This window comes from Plodia interpunctella, chromosome 27 (assembly GCF_027563975.2).
Source record: "Plodia interpunctella isolate USDA-ARS_2022_Savannah chromosome 27, ilPloInte3.2, whole genome shotgun sequence".
Classification (NCBI taxonomy): Eukaryota; Metazoa; Arthropoda; class Insecta; order Lepidoptera; family Pyralidae; genus Plodia; species Plodia interpunctella.
Genome location: NC_071320.1, coordinates 5,182,465 through 5,201,402, shown reverse-complemented (window position 1 = coordinate 5,201,402; position 18,938 = coordinate 5,182,465). Strand labels below are relative to the sequence as shown.

Here is an 18,938-nt window from a genome sequence, read left to right as displayed (position 1 = left end):
ACTATGCTGATATTTACCCTGATGTCATGCATGTTGAGCACGGAGACGAGGTCGCGGACAAACGTGTCGTTGGGGTACAGCTTGCGGTGCGGACAGCGGATGTCCACCTCCAGGTGCTCCATGGCCGGCGAGCCGTGCTGACGAGGTGGAAGTGACATAGTTAATGTGGTAGGGGGTCGCCGGTCAGCTTGAAGGGATGGGATTCATCAAAAATCACGAAATATCACAAAGTGGGAGAGGGGTTTAGTAAGATATATCACGTTATTATTTTTTTTCGATTTCTAAACCGAAAAGCGGCGATAAGCGTGGTATAATATTATTGTTGTTCATACTGATGTTGATCAGCCATATAATCTTCAATTTTATCGTCAATAAGTCATGTATCCCTAAAGGCTCCGTCATCCTCCGTCATTTTGACGTCCGACGACAGTCAACGTAGAAATGGTGTGGAGATTCGACGTTCGTCCACGCACATGGAGCTATGACGACAGTGATAAAGGCGGGGCCTAAGTTGAATAGAAATTAGAGCTGCACTCTGAGCTAGGGATGGGCAAAAAAAAATCGATATATCAAAATATCTTCGATATATATCGATATTTTTTTCGATCAGCACTCTGAGCCACTCACCGGGCCGGTGGAGGGCGCCGCAGTCCTCTCGATCCGCAAGATAAACTTGTTCTTGTTCTTGCGCTTGTGGCTGCGCTTCTTGTGCTTCTTGCGGTGCGAGCGGCGGTGCGCGCTCGCGTTGCGCGCGCGCAGCTCCGCGCGGCTGTCGTCGATGGACAGCAGCGAGCGCGAGATGCGGCTGCGGGGTAACGATAGCGTACTTCACTCCGAGTTCAATATACATGTAACGCGGACCTTACCAATAATGATAGTTTGTAGATTTGCTAATTAAAATATGACGTGAAAAAGTGCCTGTGAGGCTTAAATTTCTGAATAAATGATTTGATTTAATAAATCCTCTGCGCTCGTCGCTAGGCGGCCGTTGTTAGTTGTCAGAGAGTGAAAAATATGATAATTGTGTTTTGAATTTTAAATATGTTTCAAAATATAAGATTTGTAAGAAGTACATTTGAATTTTTAAAGTTATATAAAGATTAAACTTTACACAATGCAAATGGATATTTAACTAACCAAATACCATAATTAAATGTCACTTTAACTGATCAGTTTTATTTGTTCCTTACGAGATATTTTTACAGTCTCATTAAATATATTAGGAATGCGTTTCGACTCCAAAATCCGTGACGTCACAACACACTACGGTCACACAAACTTCATATAAAATGTTGTTAATGATTATTAAGAAATTAGATCTTCAGAGGCACTTTTTTATGTTATAATTTATGAGCGTTGGAAAGTACGGCCATATACGTATAAAAACATTTGTATAGACCACATGTGCGCGGGCTTGTGTAAACAGGGCCTCACTCGACTGGGGCGCCATCTAGTTAGCGAGCAACGGTAAATTCAAACACAATCGATTAGTTAGCGACGTTAAGGGTAAAGTAACAATTTTAATCCACTTACTGTGTGGTTCTGAAAATATGTATAAACATGACTATATACAACAAAATAAAACATGATTTGGCTAAGTTGATAATTCGGCTTGACGCGTCAACCAGAATTAGAAACACGAAAGTCAACAAAAGCATTAGTCTGCTTATATTCAATCATAATGTCAAAGACTACGAGTATTAGAAGTGAAAAATAGTTTTATTTTTGTGAATAAGACAAAATGTATTTAATTAGGGTACGGGTCATACTTACTGAGTTCCGCTGAAACAAAAAATACATTGATACAGTTCGTTTATACTACTAACATATAAAATAAAGTACCGATTTATAGGACTTGTGCACACGAGGCTGAAAACATTTCTCAAACCCGACAATGTAACGTTCATTGAAAATTCAGCTTTAAGCGGAGTGTTCGCTGTCAGCTCCCGTGTTGTCAATGTAAAATATGTCTACAGAGGACGGTTTAAAGCTAATTTTTCAATGAACGTCATCTGGCAGGGGGGAGCGATACGGTAGAAACGATAACCTTGAACAAACGGACACAATTAATACTGACCGGTGTCCTCTCAGCTTCTTGAATCTCTCCTGGCGTTCGGCTGATAACTCGAAGTCAACTGAAAAAAAAAACGAGTTTCTTTTTATACTAACAAGTAGGCATGCGGTTCATCTGATCGGAAGAGATCATTGCCAAGCGCACGGGTTGTTATCTTTCTATTTATGACAGTAAATACTAGCATTGTACTCAGTAATAACTACTGTTTGTCGTCTGGTTGTGATGTACAGTAACGCGCGGAGGAGCAGCACACCTGACATGACTACAGCACTACACTAGCACCAACGAGCCAGTTAGCTTCTTCATATATATCTAAACTAATATTGGTGCTGATATATTAGGCATTATTTTTATTATTATAACAAAATGTTCAACAAATAAATATGTCATTCAAATATTGTTACAAGTAAGTAAGTTACATTACCCATACTAATATTATAAGAATGCGAGTGTCTGCAGGCCGATTTTGATGAAATTTAGAATAGATATGATTAATAACTAAGGTCAAACACAGGCTACCGCTATATTAATTAAAATAGGATAGTTAGGATTAGGATAGGTAGGATTAAAAACTTACTCGGATAGTCGCCTGAAAGAGAGAAAAACAGTACAAATAATATAACAAGTAATCATTCAACACTAATTAGGTTATTTAGTTTCACTCTTCAGGTTTCATTTCCGGCTGTGACGCCCAGAAACACAAGGGGATGCTTAAAAATAAACCTAATTTCGAATAGTCGGTTCTGATCTGACGCCAATCCTCTTTAAAGTCGTAACACGAAAGTTAGAACCCCGTGGATGTCGTACAAGGCGTCTTAAATACGAAACCACTCAGGAGGATTTTGAGCGGTGCTGCAAAACATATTGGAGTACCACTGACCAGGATAATCGGTGTTCTCCCGCTTGAAGTCGTTGTCGGCGGTGTAGTCGATGTCCCAGAGCTGGTCGGGCGCGCGCGCGCACGGGCGCGCGCGCGCGTCGGCGCCGGCGCTCGCGCTCGCCGTCAGGCACAGGTTCGACTTCACGTGCTTCAGCTGGTTCTTTTCGTACGACCATTGCTGGAAACCGCGATCGGTTGACCGTATTTTCCACATTACAACCCGACGAAAATCATTATGTCATCATTATTAGAATGCGGGAATACTTTTGTAAATTGTTGTGACTAAATATGGATTGTTAAGTCCTTTTACGATATGGAATATTACATTGATCCTCCTAAGCTAAATAGGAGCCTTAACGCCGAGTCAGGGCTCAGTTGTCAGGGTGTCTGGTTGGTGAAAACGGTGGAACATTGGTAATTCTGGTTGTGACATACAGTTACGTGCGAATGTGGGGCACGAACCGTTGCTTTAATACTACAAAAATAATTAGTATATTCTTGGATAAAAGGTAACCAAAAATGGTATAACACACTAGCACTCGCGGAAATAGTGGGCAATACATTGAAAAAGATCAATAGTGTACAGCTCAATGGCTGCTGTGCGATGGGTCGTGGGCAGAACGTAGCCTAGCTAAGTAATGAATATCCTTTTATTTTTATTTGTGTGCAGTCAGAAAGCAAACTAAGTAAAAATAGTGGGCGTAAAACAACAGCCGGCCTACTTGTTTCTAGCTACCATAAAACACAAAACATGTAGCACGTCATTGCGTCCACACGTTCCCTCTTTTTTTACACGATGCTTATGTGTAATGCGTAATGTATATGTACGTAATATGGAAAAAAATAGACAGCAAGTGGACGGGTTTATATGTTCCTTTGTAGGCCTTCAAACTCAGACAATCGTAGGCATCTGAACCATTTACAAACCTGCCGTTTGACCGGCTTCCGCATATCGTGGCACGACTGCATTATCACTGCGTGGCCGCGTAAGTTGGACCTGCGGACAAACATATGCCTTCAACACATGCGTCAATTCGTGAACGGGTGCTGTCAGAGAGAACGGGAAAACTGGTCACAGCTCCAAACGTAACCGGGAACATGCGTAAGAATGAGAAACAGAGAGAGAGAAAGAGAGGAAGAAGTTGCGCAGGATTCTAGCAAGTAAAATTCCACCTAACAGGGATAACAACTCACCCTTCGTGCGCGACCTCGGCGCACCTCTCCTCGTCGCGCAGCTGGCCGGCGAGCGAGACGGAGAAGTACTGCGACAGCTGCAGGCTCGGGTGGCACGGGTACACGCCCAGCGCGGCGCCCACAGTCGTGCGCTGCAGGTTGTCCAGGCAGACGTTCGTGAATTTGTTCCGGAACCTTCAAAAACATATGTGTCGGAGATCTTAATATAATGCTGGCTGGGTGAATTGAGAAAAACAATGATTAGCTGTCACTGTCAAACGGTCATTGCGCGCTTCCAGGTTGATCGTCACAGTACACATAAGTTTGGGAAGCTGATTTAGACTTTATATATGCCGAACTTATCCAATACATAATCTCGTACTCCTGAATGGGGCACCGATTTCAACTCAATCAGTAGGTAGTACATACCTTACTTTATTATTTCACGATTTCGTGTGTCGAAATTGGAAGCCGGTGCAAATTACTGTGAAACACGATTTCATATTTAAGTCTTACCTTCCATAAGCTATCACGTCCCTCACGGGGACAAACTTCTCCGGGTAGATGTTGTCGAGGTACCATCTGAAAGATTTGCAGTGGAGCTTCTCGCGGAGTATCTTGCGGTGCGTCACGTCGCCGATTTTGGGACTTTTCTGCAACAAATATTCTGAATTATAATAATAATCCAAATAAGTTTTCATTATTGACGGAAACTTACATTGTCGTTTGAGATATCTTGTTTCATTCGATGCGTAACAATATCATTCCTGCGCAGTACACAGTAGAGGTGTTCCCATATTGAGAGCCGATACAACACACTTAAATAAGTTTCCAAAGTTGATGCTTTGAACATAATTATTGCATCGCAGTTTGAGTTTAGCCAATTATAATTTGTTTGTGTATTGGTGGCAGCAGTGGGACATCAGCTAAGAACAATGAAGTCTTACCCTCAAGTCGGGGCGATGCAAATAGTACAACTCGGCGTATTCATCCATCCACACGTCAGCCATCCTTGCAGTGTTGATTCCGTGCGTGTCGGACGACGCTGGCAGCCCGTACGGGTGGAACGAGCGGAACACGTGGCCGACGCGCGAACACGGTATAGTTTCTAGTGTACCACCGCCTGAAAACAGCATACGATCATTTGCAACAAGTTTAAACATATGACAGTAAGCATTTCTGACATGTTCGGGACACTGTTTAAATTTGTTTATTTCTTCATTTTTCCCCAGCAATGGTCGTCCCGGAATCCCTGTAATCATCATCTACTAAGGTAGTTGATGATTACAGGCATTTCGGGACGACCACAGACAATGGGATAAGGTAAGCCTTATCCCATTGTCTGTGGTCGGCACAATATGTCTTTCTTTCCATAATTTTCAGTTTATATCTGTACTTACCCCCAACATACTTATGTTCTCCCTGCCACAATCCATGGCCTAGAAAAATATGGATTTCTAGGCCTTTCTTTCCCCATATAACCATCCACTTTCACGTTAATGCTTTCATTGAGTAAATGTTCCTTTTCTCACCTCATCATGTCGTATCGAAATGCCAGTAGGTATAGCTTTTTGAGAAATAATACACAATTTAAAAATTGACGTGAGAAAGTGCCCGTGAAGACCTAATTTCTGAACTTCGCTTTAACTAGTTATCTCTGTATATACTCACACATCCAAACTCTGAAAGACATCTCGAGGTTCTCTCCTCCCCAGCCGCCCATCATGGCGTCGTATCCGCCCAGCTCCCAGTAGTACGCGCGGTTGATCGCGAAAAGCCCGCCCGCCATTGTTGGTGTCCTTGAAAATTATAATACATCATTATATGCTGTTGTGGCCCTTTTTTATCTGTCAAAGTCTATTTTGACGTTTCTTCTGACACATTATGTTGCCGCTCTTTTGTACGTCACATACGAATCCTGTTAGGTATTCATAAAAATGTTTAAGCGTACTTTATGCTAAAGTATGTTTGGTTCTGTTGCATTTTACAATATTTTTTACATTGACAGAACGAGACAAAACATACTTTAGGTTAGGTTGGTGCGGGCAGGCCACGTTTGCAGGCTCTCTTTCTTCTTGCACAGATGAGCCGAGCAGCTACAGAAGAGGCATAGCGTATATGAAGTAAGAAAAATAAACAAGAGTAATACCAAGTAGGCGCGATGTCCGAGCCCCTCCGTATTTTCTCTCGCTCTGGCACGTCGATCCACGTAAAATGGCCGGTAAAAGTGAACCCGCCCACCTGGACACAACATACTGTTATACGACTGTTCTTATTATTCTTATAGAGAACAGAAAGAGATAGACTGTGTTTTAAAAGGCTGATTTTGCATTTTAAAAAAAGATTGTCAATATTTATATCTTTATCCAAGTACATAAGCCAATGGAGTATAAAGTAATTGTGTATACTAACATGTGCCCAATAAACCAATGAAAGCGTCATCAGCACAAAAGAAAGAAAGCAAATTGTGCATTGGTGTCGAGTAGAATATAGATATAAAGGATGGGCTCGAACCATCTCGGGGAAAAAGAACCATACGTAGAGAGAGAACTCAATAGACATCGCCACGTGAAGTTTCACTCAGGCAGGCAAGAGAACGCGTATTTATAAGAAACACATGAGAAGAAACGGGACAAAGTGCTAATATATTTTGCCCCTCATCATAAATTTGCTCAGTTTCACGTCATGTTGCCTTGTCAATGCTCTATCACATTTGGCTGCGCTAGCTCGTTGTCTGTAGTTTAACAAAAGACAATCGTGCGCACGATGAGGGAGTAAAGATATGAGCGCTCTGTCCCGTTTCGTCTCTTGTCTTTCTAAAACGCGCTCATACTTGTATCAAGCGAAACAAAAGATATGACAATGTCTATACTGAAGCTCTGCCTGTCACACACCCGACACGACGAATGCACGCAACAGACTGTCAACTTTTGGCACAATGGCACAGACTTTTCCGGTCTGTGCCATTTTGTCACTTTGTACGCCGTAAAAATATATAATCTTAAATATATTTAACAGCAACTATAAACCAACACTATTATAACTACTTACATCTACGGTTAGTAAAAATCCAAACCAATTTTTAATAAGCAAATATCTAATTACTATAAAACTTACCGCAGACATAATTACTCAACATTAAATCATACTGCTACTTAAAATGTATTAGTTAATAGTTTATTAAGTATTCGTCATTGATGGCACAGATATTCCAGATGAGCTTACGTTGACGTCTTGTGATTGATTTATTTTTAGTTTATATGATTTTATTAGTTTATTATCATTATTATATGTATCATTATAATGAGAATACAATATTTAATTTAAGGGAATAATGTTCTTTTTTGTCCAAACATCCAATCTCAAAAGTTTGTGTAAACTCGAATAATTTATAAAATCAAAATATTCAAGGTGGATTTGATTTAGTATTTACAAAAATATTAAATGATATTTATTTCAAAAATACGTACATTCATTTATTTATTTTTTAATTTGAAACCAAAAAAAATATGTGTTACTTGCATAAGAATAAGAAACTATAAAAAGTTTGATAGTAGCCGTGTTTGTTTATTGTAGAAATCACATTATTTACAATAGGTACAGCTCTCATCAATATTTTTATAAAGTTTAATTTAGTAATTGAAGAAAGGTTAAATTCTATTCCAATGGATTGAAATACAGACTTCCCTGGCTTTGACTTTGATTTGCCATCGCTTTGTCCATTTTACTAGTTGATACATTATCAACTAGAGCACAAGATTCCTCACGACGTACTCTTCACCGATGGCTTATGATTACTGCCAACAGTCAAATTTGCTATACAAATTCGCGAGTATAGGATTCGAACATGGGACTCACAGACGGAAATACATTTTCGCTATGACATTAAGCGAAAGTTACGATTTGAGAAAGTAACGTTTAGTATTACCAGCCACAACAATCGGCTATCCACATTATCAATCGATCAATAAGGAACAATAATTATTGCTTAGTAGCGACACGAGATGCGCGCACGCAATGTCGTTTTCTTTGCGTGTTGAAAATGTTAAAACATATATCGAAGTACAACAACTTATACATTGTTTGTAAATACTTTCATGTTTATCGTTTTTTTTTAATTCAACAATTGTATCAATATCTAATCAAATAATAAATAACATTGGAAGACATTATGAATAAAAATATAGGTCGTTCACGTGGAATTTTAGACACAAATATAGACTATAGTTCAGTGATGATTTCGGCGAATGCGCCGTTCCGTCGCGTTCGGTCGAACACGCAATCGGTCAAGAGCCTGAAAAACCGTCAAAATCCCAAACTGCCGAAATAGCATTTGGTTCATATAGTAAATGGTGAAATTCATATTTTTTTCTAATCGCAAATGGTCAAATTAGCAAATAGTCAAGACTTTAAGGTGTTCTCAAGATTGAAGCTATCGTCGAGTTGTTCATATAATATAATTTCATATAATATAATAATTTTTCACGTTAGTTTCAATAAAATAATATCGACAATAATGAAATACATTTATTCGCAATAAAACTACGTTAGTGATTTGTGTTTAGAAATCATGCACCATCACCAAGTTACAGCCATCCTTCTGATCTTCATCATTTATATTTCATTATTATAATACTTCGCACATGCAGCTCAGGTCTTCTTAAGCAACATTCCACATTTCATGGGCGTCAAGAACCAAAAATTCTGGTGCGTAGAATATAGGCCATATGGCCTCAAGCTTTTCTCACAAGATCTTCCTGAATCCACAGCTTGCAATTAGCTATATACAGCATAACTCCCAAGAGTTGTATTCAACCTGAAGCTGTTCAGCCGCTTCAACTTTGAAGGTTGACTGGTCAATGACGTCGATGACCGGCGTGAGGGCGACGTCTCGCTTCTCAGTTAACCTTTGGAGGAGCGGCCTCAGCCAATCAGCGATGGGCTCGCAGTGCGCGTCGAGGAAGACGAGAACGTCACCGCGAGCGGCCTTCGCGCCGCGCGTGCGCGCCAGCATCAGGCCTTCACTGGAATTTCCACTTGGTTTTCAATGTTACTTAAATTATGCCTAAGACTAAGATATAGCCCGGTTCAAGTTGAGGTAGAAAAAAGGATTTCGGTGTACTCAAGGCGAATGGGTCCATGTACCTCTCACCTATTTCAGCCGCCCAGCGGCAGTGCTTGCATTGATGTGTTCAGGTTTGAATGGTGAGAGGTGCAGCGTCACAAGGTCTTGAGGCAAAAGACCCTAGAACACAAAGTCGGCAACGCGCGTATACCTATTCTTGTATTCAATGTTTGTACAATGTTTTTGTGCATGTACTGTACAAACACAGATTTTGAAAAAAAATATACCTTGACACCGTAACAAAGATATTTTTTTTGTCTCCGAACATCGGTAGGCCAATCTTTTTTTTCGAGATGGTATACTTCTTTTACAAACAAACATTTGTGGTTATATAAGTACTTTCTAAAAAGACGTATTATGAGACTGATAATTATTTTAACGGTAAAAATGTTTGACCTAAGCGCGGTCCAGTATCATCATAATATCTGTAATAAATAATAATCATAATATTTTTAGTAATTAAAAAAAATACTAATTAAAATTGACATAACCCACAACACAAATACTAAAACACGACTCAAAAATGTTTGACCCAATATCGGAGGAATTTACTAAAAAGACAAGGGTAGCTACCAAAATCCTTGCCGTAAATTGTGACTACATTTTGTATAATAGAATACTTACTATGATACTAATCAAATCTTTCATCTTATACTTCGTTTCCGTTTTTTTTTGTATATACATAGGTATTAATAATAGCAGCTACGAAATAAAAATCCTGTCCTGCCTGTGACAGCCAATTTTAAATAACAAAAATTTACATTGAAACATTTTCTTGCCGACAACTAGTTATAATTAAAAAGCTATTAGGAATTCAAAGAAATTGATAAAAATGTGATAGTGGAGCTAGGGAGCAGGGAGCAGGGAGCAGGGAGCAGGGAGCAGGGAGCAGGGAGCAGGGAGCAGGGAGCAGGGAGCAGGGAGCTCCAAATTGACTAAAACATTTCTCGCAGTCATCGCAATGACCAAGAAGCACGTACAAGGCAACACACCATCCTGCAACAACATCGACACGGCATCACGTGCCCTAAGTTTGCAAACATCGCATAAAAAACGGTGCTAGAAAAAGAAATGCACTCCAAATCGTGAGTTCAAAACGTGTGCGAGTGAAAAAACAAAACAAACTGTGTTCTTTTTTTAAAAAGGTGCGCGTGAGTATTCCGGAAATAACTATATAGGCGTATCATCGGGACTTTCAGTAATTTATCGAGTTTGCTATTGCAACACATGGGACTCCGATTTAATTTAAATTGCCTAAAGGCATCCGACGTGACGATCACCGACTTTAATTCCTTCACTTACCGGAAGCAATGAAAGCTATGATTGGAACACGGGTGAGATTGGTTTACAAACAATGTGTCACAAGTACGTTTCGAATCTGGAACCTAATACAAGCGGGTGTCTCAAGCACCGGACCAGCTCCACTTTATACGACAGCTGTAGGAAAGTCCCGTTAGCATATATTGTACCTATACAGTTACGAGTTCAAAACGCGAAAGTTTAAATACTGGAAGCACACAGGGCCAAATATGCTTTTGAGTTAAGTACTGAATAGTGGCCTCAGCCTCAGAGTCAGACGACCTGCAAAGAGATGGCGGAAGATATAATGAAAGTCGCAGAACGTACAAGGATGAGAAAGGCACAGGCGAAAGTGACGAACGCAAAATGTATGATTGATACGAATTTAAATAGAGTCCAGTGCAGTGAGCAGAAAAATGCTAAAATGATGATGATAAAAGGTCGATTATTGTGTTAAGATTGTAAGCGGCGATGTTAAGCAGTATAAGTCCTGCTTAAATCTCAATATTCGGAGATTGAATATATTATATTCTATGGCAAAATCCGACCCTGGCTTTCACAGTAATTATATAAAGGCAAACAAACACTACACACTTAAAACAGTTTTAAAAACATCTAACATCAGCACTGCAACATAATCTCACCACGTTTCCCGATAATCCTAACTTTTTGCGAGTCCCATTACTTTTAGTCTTATTCCTCATGGCTGATGGTGGCCATCATGTAGAATATAACATACAACTTCGTGAGCAATGGGGTGGCTTGCCTTTACCTTTAAATTTTACACACTAGTTCATATAATCAGGAATACTCGTAGAGTGCAGGTTTCCTCACGATGTTTTCCTTCACCGGATCCCATTAACTTTTATCTGAAGCGCGATAAAAGGAGACACCCTCGCAAATCCAAATTCAAAACGTGTCTAAGTGCAAAAGAAAGAAAACAAATGGATAAAAGACGACGCAAATGAAACCTGGAAGAAATCCTTGGCCTGGTTGTAACGGAACGTGGAATGGTCTACGTCATCGATGATCGGTACGACGACGGCGTGTGGAGCGTTCTTCATTCGCTGAAGCAACGGACGCAGCCAATCCTGGACCGGCTCGCAGTGGGAGTCCAAGAAGACCAGGCTGTCGCCAGTCGCGAATTTGGCGCCTGCTAGCCGCGCGCGCGTCAAGCCCTGACTGTAGGGAGAAACATCGTTTACCTGTGTCGTTAGGGGGCGCTAATCTCGGCGAAACGTTTCTGATTGCCTAAGAACAGAGCGTACCTGCTCTGCAGATATTTATAATTATAATAAAAGAAACGTAGCGTGTAATTATACAGTAGGAACATTCTTCTCTATCTTTTCTCTAAACATTGTACATCGTCATTTTCAAAAAATAGTAAATATTATTTATTAACAGTCAGATACCGACGAAGTTGGGCGTATAGGAATTTTAAACTTTAATCTTAAACTATTCTTCACAATGTGATGAATACGTGGGACATACAATCTTCTAAATAATAGTGAAATTAGAAGGTAAAATGTTGACATATTATACAAAGTCCGATAACAAAACTGATGTTTTGATCATAGTAATGTTTCATGTGAATATAATTAGTATTATTAATTCATTATTCATGAATGATAGTGCTCAAAATGTCGCGATTGTGCATTTTAATTTCAACTAAAGTGAGTTTAAAATCACTGATGTATTATTTTCTTCACTCAGATTAATACAATTGTCAATAATGAGGGTTCTCTAGATTGATTAGAATAGCACGCCAGGGCCAAGACGCAAGGAGTGATCAACTTTTAAAGCACTTGTTTTTGTCACAATCGGATTGCAAACAATAAACAATTTTCTTTTTTGTATCTTATATTATAAAATTTTTGAGTTATCTTCTTTTTTTTGTTAAAACACAGGGGAAACTTCCGATTTTCAAACGAAGCACCAAGTACCAAAATGCAGGTTTATCAACAAAAGTTCGCCTTTTTCATTGTAAATATTTAAAATATAGAAATTGCAGATATTTAAATCGTAAATATTTATTGTAAACATATAAGGTAAATTAACATATATTTCAAGGTAACGCAGTCTTTTTTTTCTTCTAGAGTGTGTTATTGCTAACACTGGTAACGCAGTGGAAAAAGAGTACCTTGAAAGTTGATCGGCCCAAACGGCAACGATGCGTTTTTCAGAAAACCCTCATTTTGTGCTCTCCAGTTAGCCCACGATTCTACGACGACTCAATCTTGTCTACCTGGTCTTCCCCCTCTGTGTCTAATCCAAACCCGGCAGTATCAATCCTGTCTATAATCGGAGTGACGACCATGTCTCTCTTCTGATTGGTCCAGTGCAACAGAGGCCGCAGCCAATCGACATTAGGTTCGCAGTGCGAGTCCAAGAATACCAGGACATCGCCGGTCGCTCCGCGGGTGCCCCTATGTCGCGCTTGAATCAGTCCTAACCTGTGTGCGCAGTGTGAGGTTTTAAATGTATTATCTTTTCTCTCACTAGTTGGCGCCACTAGCTGAGTGAGGTCTTGGATAGAGGAAACTATAATCTTGGTCATGTCTTTAGTTTCACCTTATATGATAAAGACAAATGCGTATTAGAAATACGCGAGAAGAAACGGGACAGAGTGCTAATATCTTTAGTCCCTCACCGTGTGTCCAGTTTTACAAGCTCCAATCTGTCGTTCTGTATGAGATTGATGAAAAATCTTCTATCTCATGGGGGTACGCTAGCCTGTAGTCTTTAGTTTTTGTCTTTAAGTTAGATCATCCTCAATATGCTATCTAGTCTATTATAATTGATACATTTCCGACTTTTTAAGAATGTACCTATTGTGTGTATATAATTTCTCTACTCAACTACAATCTAATGAAATTAAGTAACTCGCTAACTTTCCTATTTAAATTTCTATGACAAATCGTCTGCTATCTTCACTAGAGTAACAAATTTAGAACGAGCACTTTCAGTTTATGTACATTCATTTTGCACTAACAACAAAAAAGCGTAATTTTTACAGTAAAATGATTCTAGAGAATTAACTTAATTGTCAGATTTTATGCTCACAGATGATCTACATCAATAACATTAACCGACGAAATATATGCAAAAACTAGCACCCTCTACCTGAGTAAATTTTGTTACTCCTCCATGGTAAGTAAAGTCTTTTTTATCCAGCACATCAATGAGAGGAACAACAACAGAATGGTTGTTATATTTGATCCTGTGCAGAATAGGTCTTATCCAATCAGAGTTGGGCTCGCAGTGGGAGTCCAGGACGACTACGACGTCACTCGTGGCTGCGCCAATGCCATAATGTCGAGCATGAGTCAATCCTCTCCTGTTCAAGGGCACTCATTAATCGAAACATCATTAAGTCTTATTTTTGATATAATAAACTATTACATTTGGCATGAACGCTTGAAAACGCGCTTGAATAGTACTGCTCAATCTTGAAACGTGCAACCGATCTCCAAAATGTGTACGTGTAAAACATTTTGCGTATATGAATATACAGTTGATACTTTTTTGTTATGATTACGAGTGGCAAATAATGTCTTATCGTCTTTATTTTAAACATATCGTTTATAAGATCAGAATATATTTAAATATTAGTAATAAGAACGCCATATTTCCATGACCCCACTAAACGTACAGTTAAACAAACCCCACTAAAAATACGCGTTTGATATACGTTTTATGAATCAAACGCAGAAAGTCACCCGCCCAATTCGTCCTAGAAAAATAACTATTAAGGAAATGGAATCTATATATTTAGAACTATCCGAGCGATATTTAATTAAACTTATTGTAACTCTAATAAAATGTTTAAACATCATATTCAAATGAAAAATATAAAAATATCAAATTTACTTTTATTGCAGGATATTTTGGTTTGATAATTATTATAAAAGATATGTCAGATAGCTAGTGTGTAAACCACAATTCGGCGAGAAGACGAGAGTATTAAAAAAGAGAAGAAATAATCTGCTAATCTTTTAAGTTACATACGATCGCTAGTATTGTTATCGCCCATCTGAAAAATAGGTAAACTACCAATGTAAACTAATAAATAAAGATAAATTACACCCACCCGCTTTATCTGTGAAAATAATCAAATATTTTCCCGCCCTACGTAATATTAACGTGTACGATTTTAAAAATGCAATAGATTCGTTAGGGAAGCCATAATTCATAGATAGAATTTCTCGTTAAAACGACACCGCTCGCACTCTACAAAAAAAAAGGAATTCTTTAGTCACATCGTATTGTCATACAATAGAAAAAATCCTGATAATATGGACCTATGTATATACGAACCTAAACATAGTATGCTGAGCATGAGTGGTGTCGTTCAAGTTAATAGACCAACCGTTTTACACAAATAAAAACCCGCGACGCTCTACCTGAAAATGAGTTTGATCGGCTCGGTATTCAAAGTTTGGTTTGGCCACCAGGTCGATGATAGGTATTACCACAGCATTCTTCTTCCGTTGGATTCTTTTCAGTATAGGTCTGAGCCAGTCATGGTTCGGTTCGCAGTGGGAGTCCAAGAAGACCATAACGTCAGCGGTCGCTATACCGGCTCCCTGGTGCCGAGCATTAGTCAACCCTTTCCTGTTTGCACGGGGTGCACGTTTACAATAATAAAACAAGACATTTTTATGTCCCCAAAGCTGGGACAGCCACTGGCCTTCCTTGTAGATGGAAGGCCCATGGTTAAATTATTTAAATGGCATGTGCCATTAACGCGTTCCGAATCACAGAGCGAATGCGAAATCTGCTTGACTGCACTATGTCTATTCCTGTACTTGCTATTCTTATTCCTATATCACAAGTTTTTATGTTGTGTACATAAATATTTTTTTAAATAGATGAACATAATAAAACAATCCTAAATCACCCGACGACGAAATATTCCGATCTTAGTTTGCTGTCTAGATTGGAAATTGGAGTAACAAGAAAAAAATAGTTAAATAACTTCTTGTTCTTGATTTTAATCTATATTTATTTCTATTGCATAACTTTTTGTTGTATAAATAGTAAATTATGGCTTCGATTATATTTATGTGTGAAAATCATTTCTGTCTACATTTTATAAAATGAGTAGGTACTCCCAAATTTTTGCGCTACATAAAATAATACTCCTAATGTTTATCTATGAAACAAGCTGATAATTTTAATGATGCGTTACTATTGACATCTCCATTACAGAATTATAATTTTATTAACTGAATAATACTGAAGATTGTATCAATTAATCACGCTACCCTCACAACTATTGGGTTGCGATAGGAAAAGTCGATGGTGTTCAGTGCTGGAATCATAGGCGCGACGACAGCGTTTCGCTTAAATTTGAGCCTCTGCAGGAGAGGCCGCAACCAGTCCCTGTCGGGCTCACAGTGAGCGTCCAAGAACACCGTGACGTCACCAGTCGCCACTTTGCTGCCTGCAGTTCTCGAGGGAACGATGCCTGCCCTGTTTAGCACCCATATTTATTAGGAATATTTATCTACAGGGATGTGAAATAAATTCACTAAGTCGATCATTGTTGAAAAAATCTCCAAATATATATTTATCACTCACAATATTGATATTATAATTATTTTGTTTTATGGTATCTTTACTTATACTGAGCCGATTAGGTCGATTAGTTATGTTATGATACAGTTATAACGTTTAGAGTACCTAATATAAAGACCAATAAAGACCCGAAATCCCCACATATTTTCAGAACACACGCCCCATATCTACTTCACCCCCCTCCGTCGTGTTAGCACCGATTTCTCCCATTCTTGATTCCCCTCGACAAAATATCAAATTTATTACAACCTTTTATCGCACAAATTTTATTACTTCGTACCACCTTAGTTGAAGCAAAATATAAAATTATAATTTTTACGATTCATTCAGATCATAAATTTTCGCGAATTAAAGCTTTCGTTAATTTTTCTTCATAAAACATGTCTTTCTACAATTACGTAAAAATGTGGCAATAGTTTACAAAATGGAATAAACAAAGAACTTGAATATTGAATTTCGGGGGGAATCGATAATCCAAATAAAATAGATATCAGTGAGAACCAAGAAGGTAGGGAATCGGGGCTAATGCTCTACCTCGGCTTCGACGGTCCCAGAGTTATACTCAAAGGTATTCCCGTCCAGCATGTCGATCATGGGTGTCAGCACTGCATTCCTCTTTTCTTTAATCCTGTGCAAGAGGGGGCGCAACCAGTCGTGGTTGGGTTCGCAATGTGAGTCTAGGAAGACCATGACGTCACTGGTCACTAGGTGGCTGCCCGACTGCCGCGCACGGGTCAAACCTCCACTGGGTAACAATTGTATTAAATGGACAAATAGATCTCACTTCTTATTTACGTGTCGAAGCTCTCTAACATCACACTCAACCGTCCATACTAAGAAATTAAGATATATAACACCTAGAAGTACAAATATTTGTCCGCGCTGGGAATCGAGTACCAGGGCCTCTAAATGGCGAACGAGCGGGGTGAGCGGGGTAGCTAATACGCCAAGGAGGTCATCAATTCTATTGTTAATTTTACCATACATGTGGTTACATTATATTGTTACATTAGCTTAAGATGTCTTAATTCTCACACCTATTAGACTAGGATTGTACGTGTAAACTTAAAATACCTTTTTTTTAATGTGGTACTGAACTTTAGTATGTATCAAGTTATGAGGCTACGAATTATAATATATTATTTAGTGAAATTATTATTTTTATTAGCCTACTGTAATGCCCCCTTCTGGGCAAACTAGCCACTGAGCATCATAATAGGATACTTTATAAGAAAATGTTTTTGTAGTGGTGCATCAATTTCAAGCGGTTTCGCCCTAAGGTAAAAGAACTTGGGTTCAGGATCACCAAACGCTCCCGATGTAAATATGTATTTCAAATATCAATAATTATGAATGTCAAGAACACCTTAACACATTTCAAGGCAACTTCATTGCAATATAATATAGCAATCATCATATATATCTTCGTTGATAATCCAATTGTTAAGTATCTGAAACATGTTTTAGGTATAATGCGCGCTTCGCATTATAAAATAATCGGTTCAGATTTTCAGAAATATATATTTTGCGTAAGAAACGCGTGTTTCAATAATCTATCTATATCGACGTAGAGTAAAATAGGTACGAACAATATGTAAATAGAAAAGGCACAGTGCAGCAATAGGGCACATCATTTATAGACATTTATAATTTAGAAACTACTCATAGGAAAGACGTTATTGACGTCTTCTTATCAGTATCATTCTTAAAATACCGAATGGTCCTGGTGAAGAACCTGCATCACTGCAAATTTCCTAAATCTTAAATCCACATTGTAATGCGAAATATAAATACGGGGCAGGACGAGGATTGTCAACACTTAAAAAACATTACACAGGTTCAATTAACACGATAGAGACGCTGTGTCAGAAAAGTCACGCGAGATCTCACTCTAACTTGACAACAGCATCAAATCTGGTCTTACTACTATCTAGTTTGGTCTGGTAAAAAAGGCACAAGAGTTGATAAGCTAAATTTAGAATTCAGTTCACATTTTGCGAAGTGTACATTATGCGACGTGAACATAATGCGTCAGATGTCAATCAAATTGCACGTGATTAGCCGCAACTTAACAATTTGAGATGCTAGTGGCAAGTTAAGTGCTAGATCACATGGCATGTTGCTTAGATGAGCCATACAACTTGGACACTCTCATGCCAGCTACCGGCGCGTCCACGTAGCTGGCATGTCAATGTCAGAGTCACAGCACGTTGCACATGCCAGCTTCCGACATGCAAGCTAAGTGCCCGTTGTACTCGCACGTGTATCTCCGCCATAAAACGAAAAAATAAAAACATAGTCACAAACAAATGACGACGCAAGCAGAAACACAAGAAAACTGTACATACCGCGCTGGCAGTCTGAGTATTCTAATCATATCGTGCGGGAGACGCGTCTTGATGTAGTAGCTGAGCTTGCCCTTCAGCTCGGGAAGCGTCGAGCAATCGTCGACGAGGATAATCTCTTTTATGTACAGGTACGGCGAGTTGGCCGGCTGGTCCTTATAACCTGCAGAGAATTACATTTTGTAGTCTCACTATATTTATCATGGTCGAACCGGTAAATTATCTGTTGATGTAATGATATTCTGATATTCTAACTTTACGATATACATATAATATGATACAATAAATATATGAACTGCATTTGATCGAGTGGTGTGCATGTAATGATTGTCGTTGATCTCACCAATGCTATGTCGGACTCAAAATTAGACATGTTTAACCACACAAACGGCATTCTCTTGTTGCTTTGGTTATACATAGATTTAACATTGCCTACGTCGAGGCATCATCCAAAACTGCGTT

The 18,938-nt window shown here is 38.9% G+C and overlaps 1 protein-coding gene across 9 annotated transcripts in view; it reads right to left on the bottom strand.

The window, feature by feature from the left end:
- The window catches only part of LOC128681448 (uncharacterized), a 28,757-nt gene that overhangs the window by 6,876 nt on the left and 2,943 nt on the right, over positions 1 to 18,938 (bottom strand). For 4 of the 9 annotated variants that reach the window (XM_053765341.1, XM_053765336.1, XM_053765340.2 and 1 more), the window contains exons 3-15: positions 18,480 to 18,639; positions 13,675 to 13,888; positions 6,277 to 6,368; positions 5,799 to 5,926; positions 5,075 to 5,250; positions 4,644 to 4,780; positions 4,149 to 4,322; positions 3,882 to 3,951; positions 2,955 to 3,132; positions 2,652 to 2,663; positions 2,078 to 2,135; positions 628 to 805; positions 18 to 137 (exon numbers count right to left, since the gene is read on the bottom strand). In XM_053765341.1, the coding sequence (XP_053621316.1) occupies positions 18 to 137; positions 628 to 805; positions 2,078 to 2,135; positions 2,652 to 2,663; positions 2,955 to 3,132; positions 3,882 to 3,951; positions 4,149 to 4,322; positions 4,644 to 4,780; positions 5,075 to 5,250; positions 5,799 to 5,926; positions 6,277 to 6,368; positions 13,675 to 13,888; positions 18,480 to 18,639 (1,697 nt within the window). Of the gene's footprint in view, positions 1 to 17; positions 138 to 627; positions 806 to 2,077; positions 2,136 to 2,651; positions 2,664 to 2,954; positions 3,133 to 3,881; positions 3,952 to 4,148; positions 4,323 to 4,643; positions 4,781 to 5,074; positions 5,251 to 5,798; positions 5,927 to 6,276; positions 6,369 to 8,943; positions 9,152 to 11,522; positions 11,734 to 13,674; positions 13,889 to 14,954; positions 15,166 to 15,818; positions 16,027 to 18,479; positions 18,640 to 18,938 lie in introns of all 9 variants that reach the window. The other 5 variants (XM_053765343.1, XM_053765339.1, XM_053765342.2 and 2 more) reach the window with 5 other exon arrangements.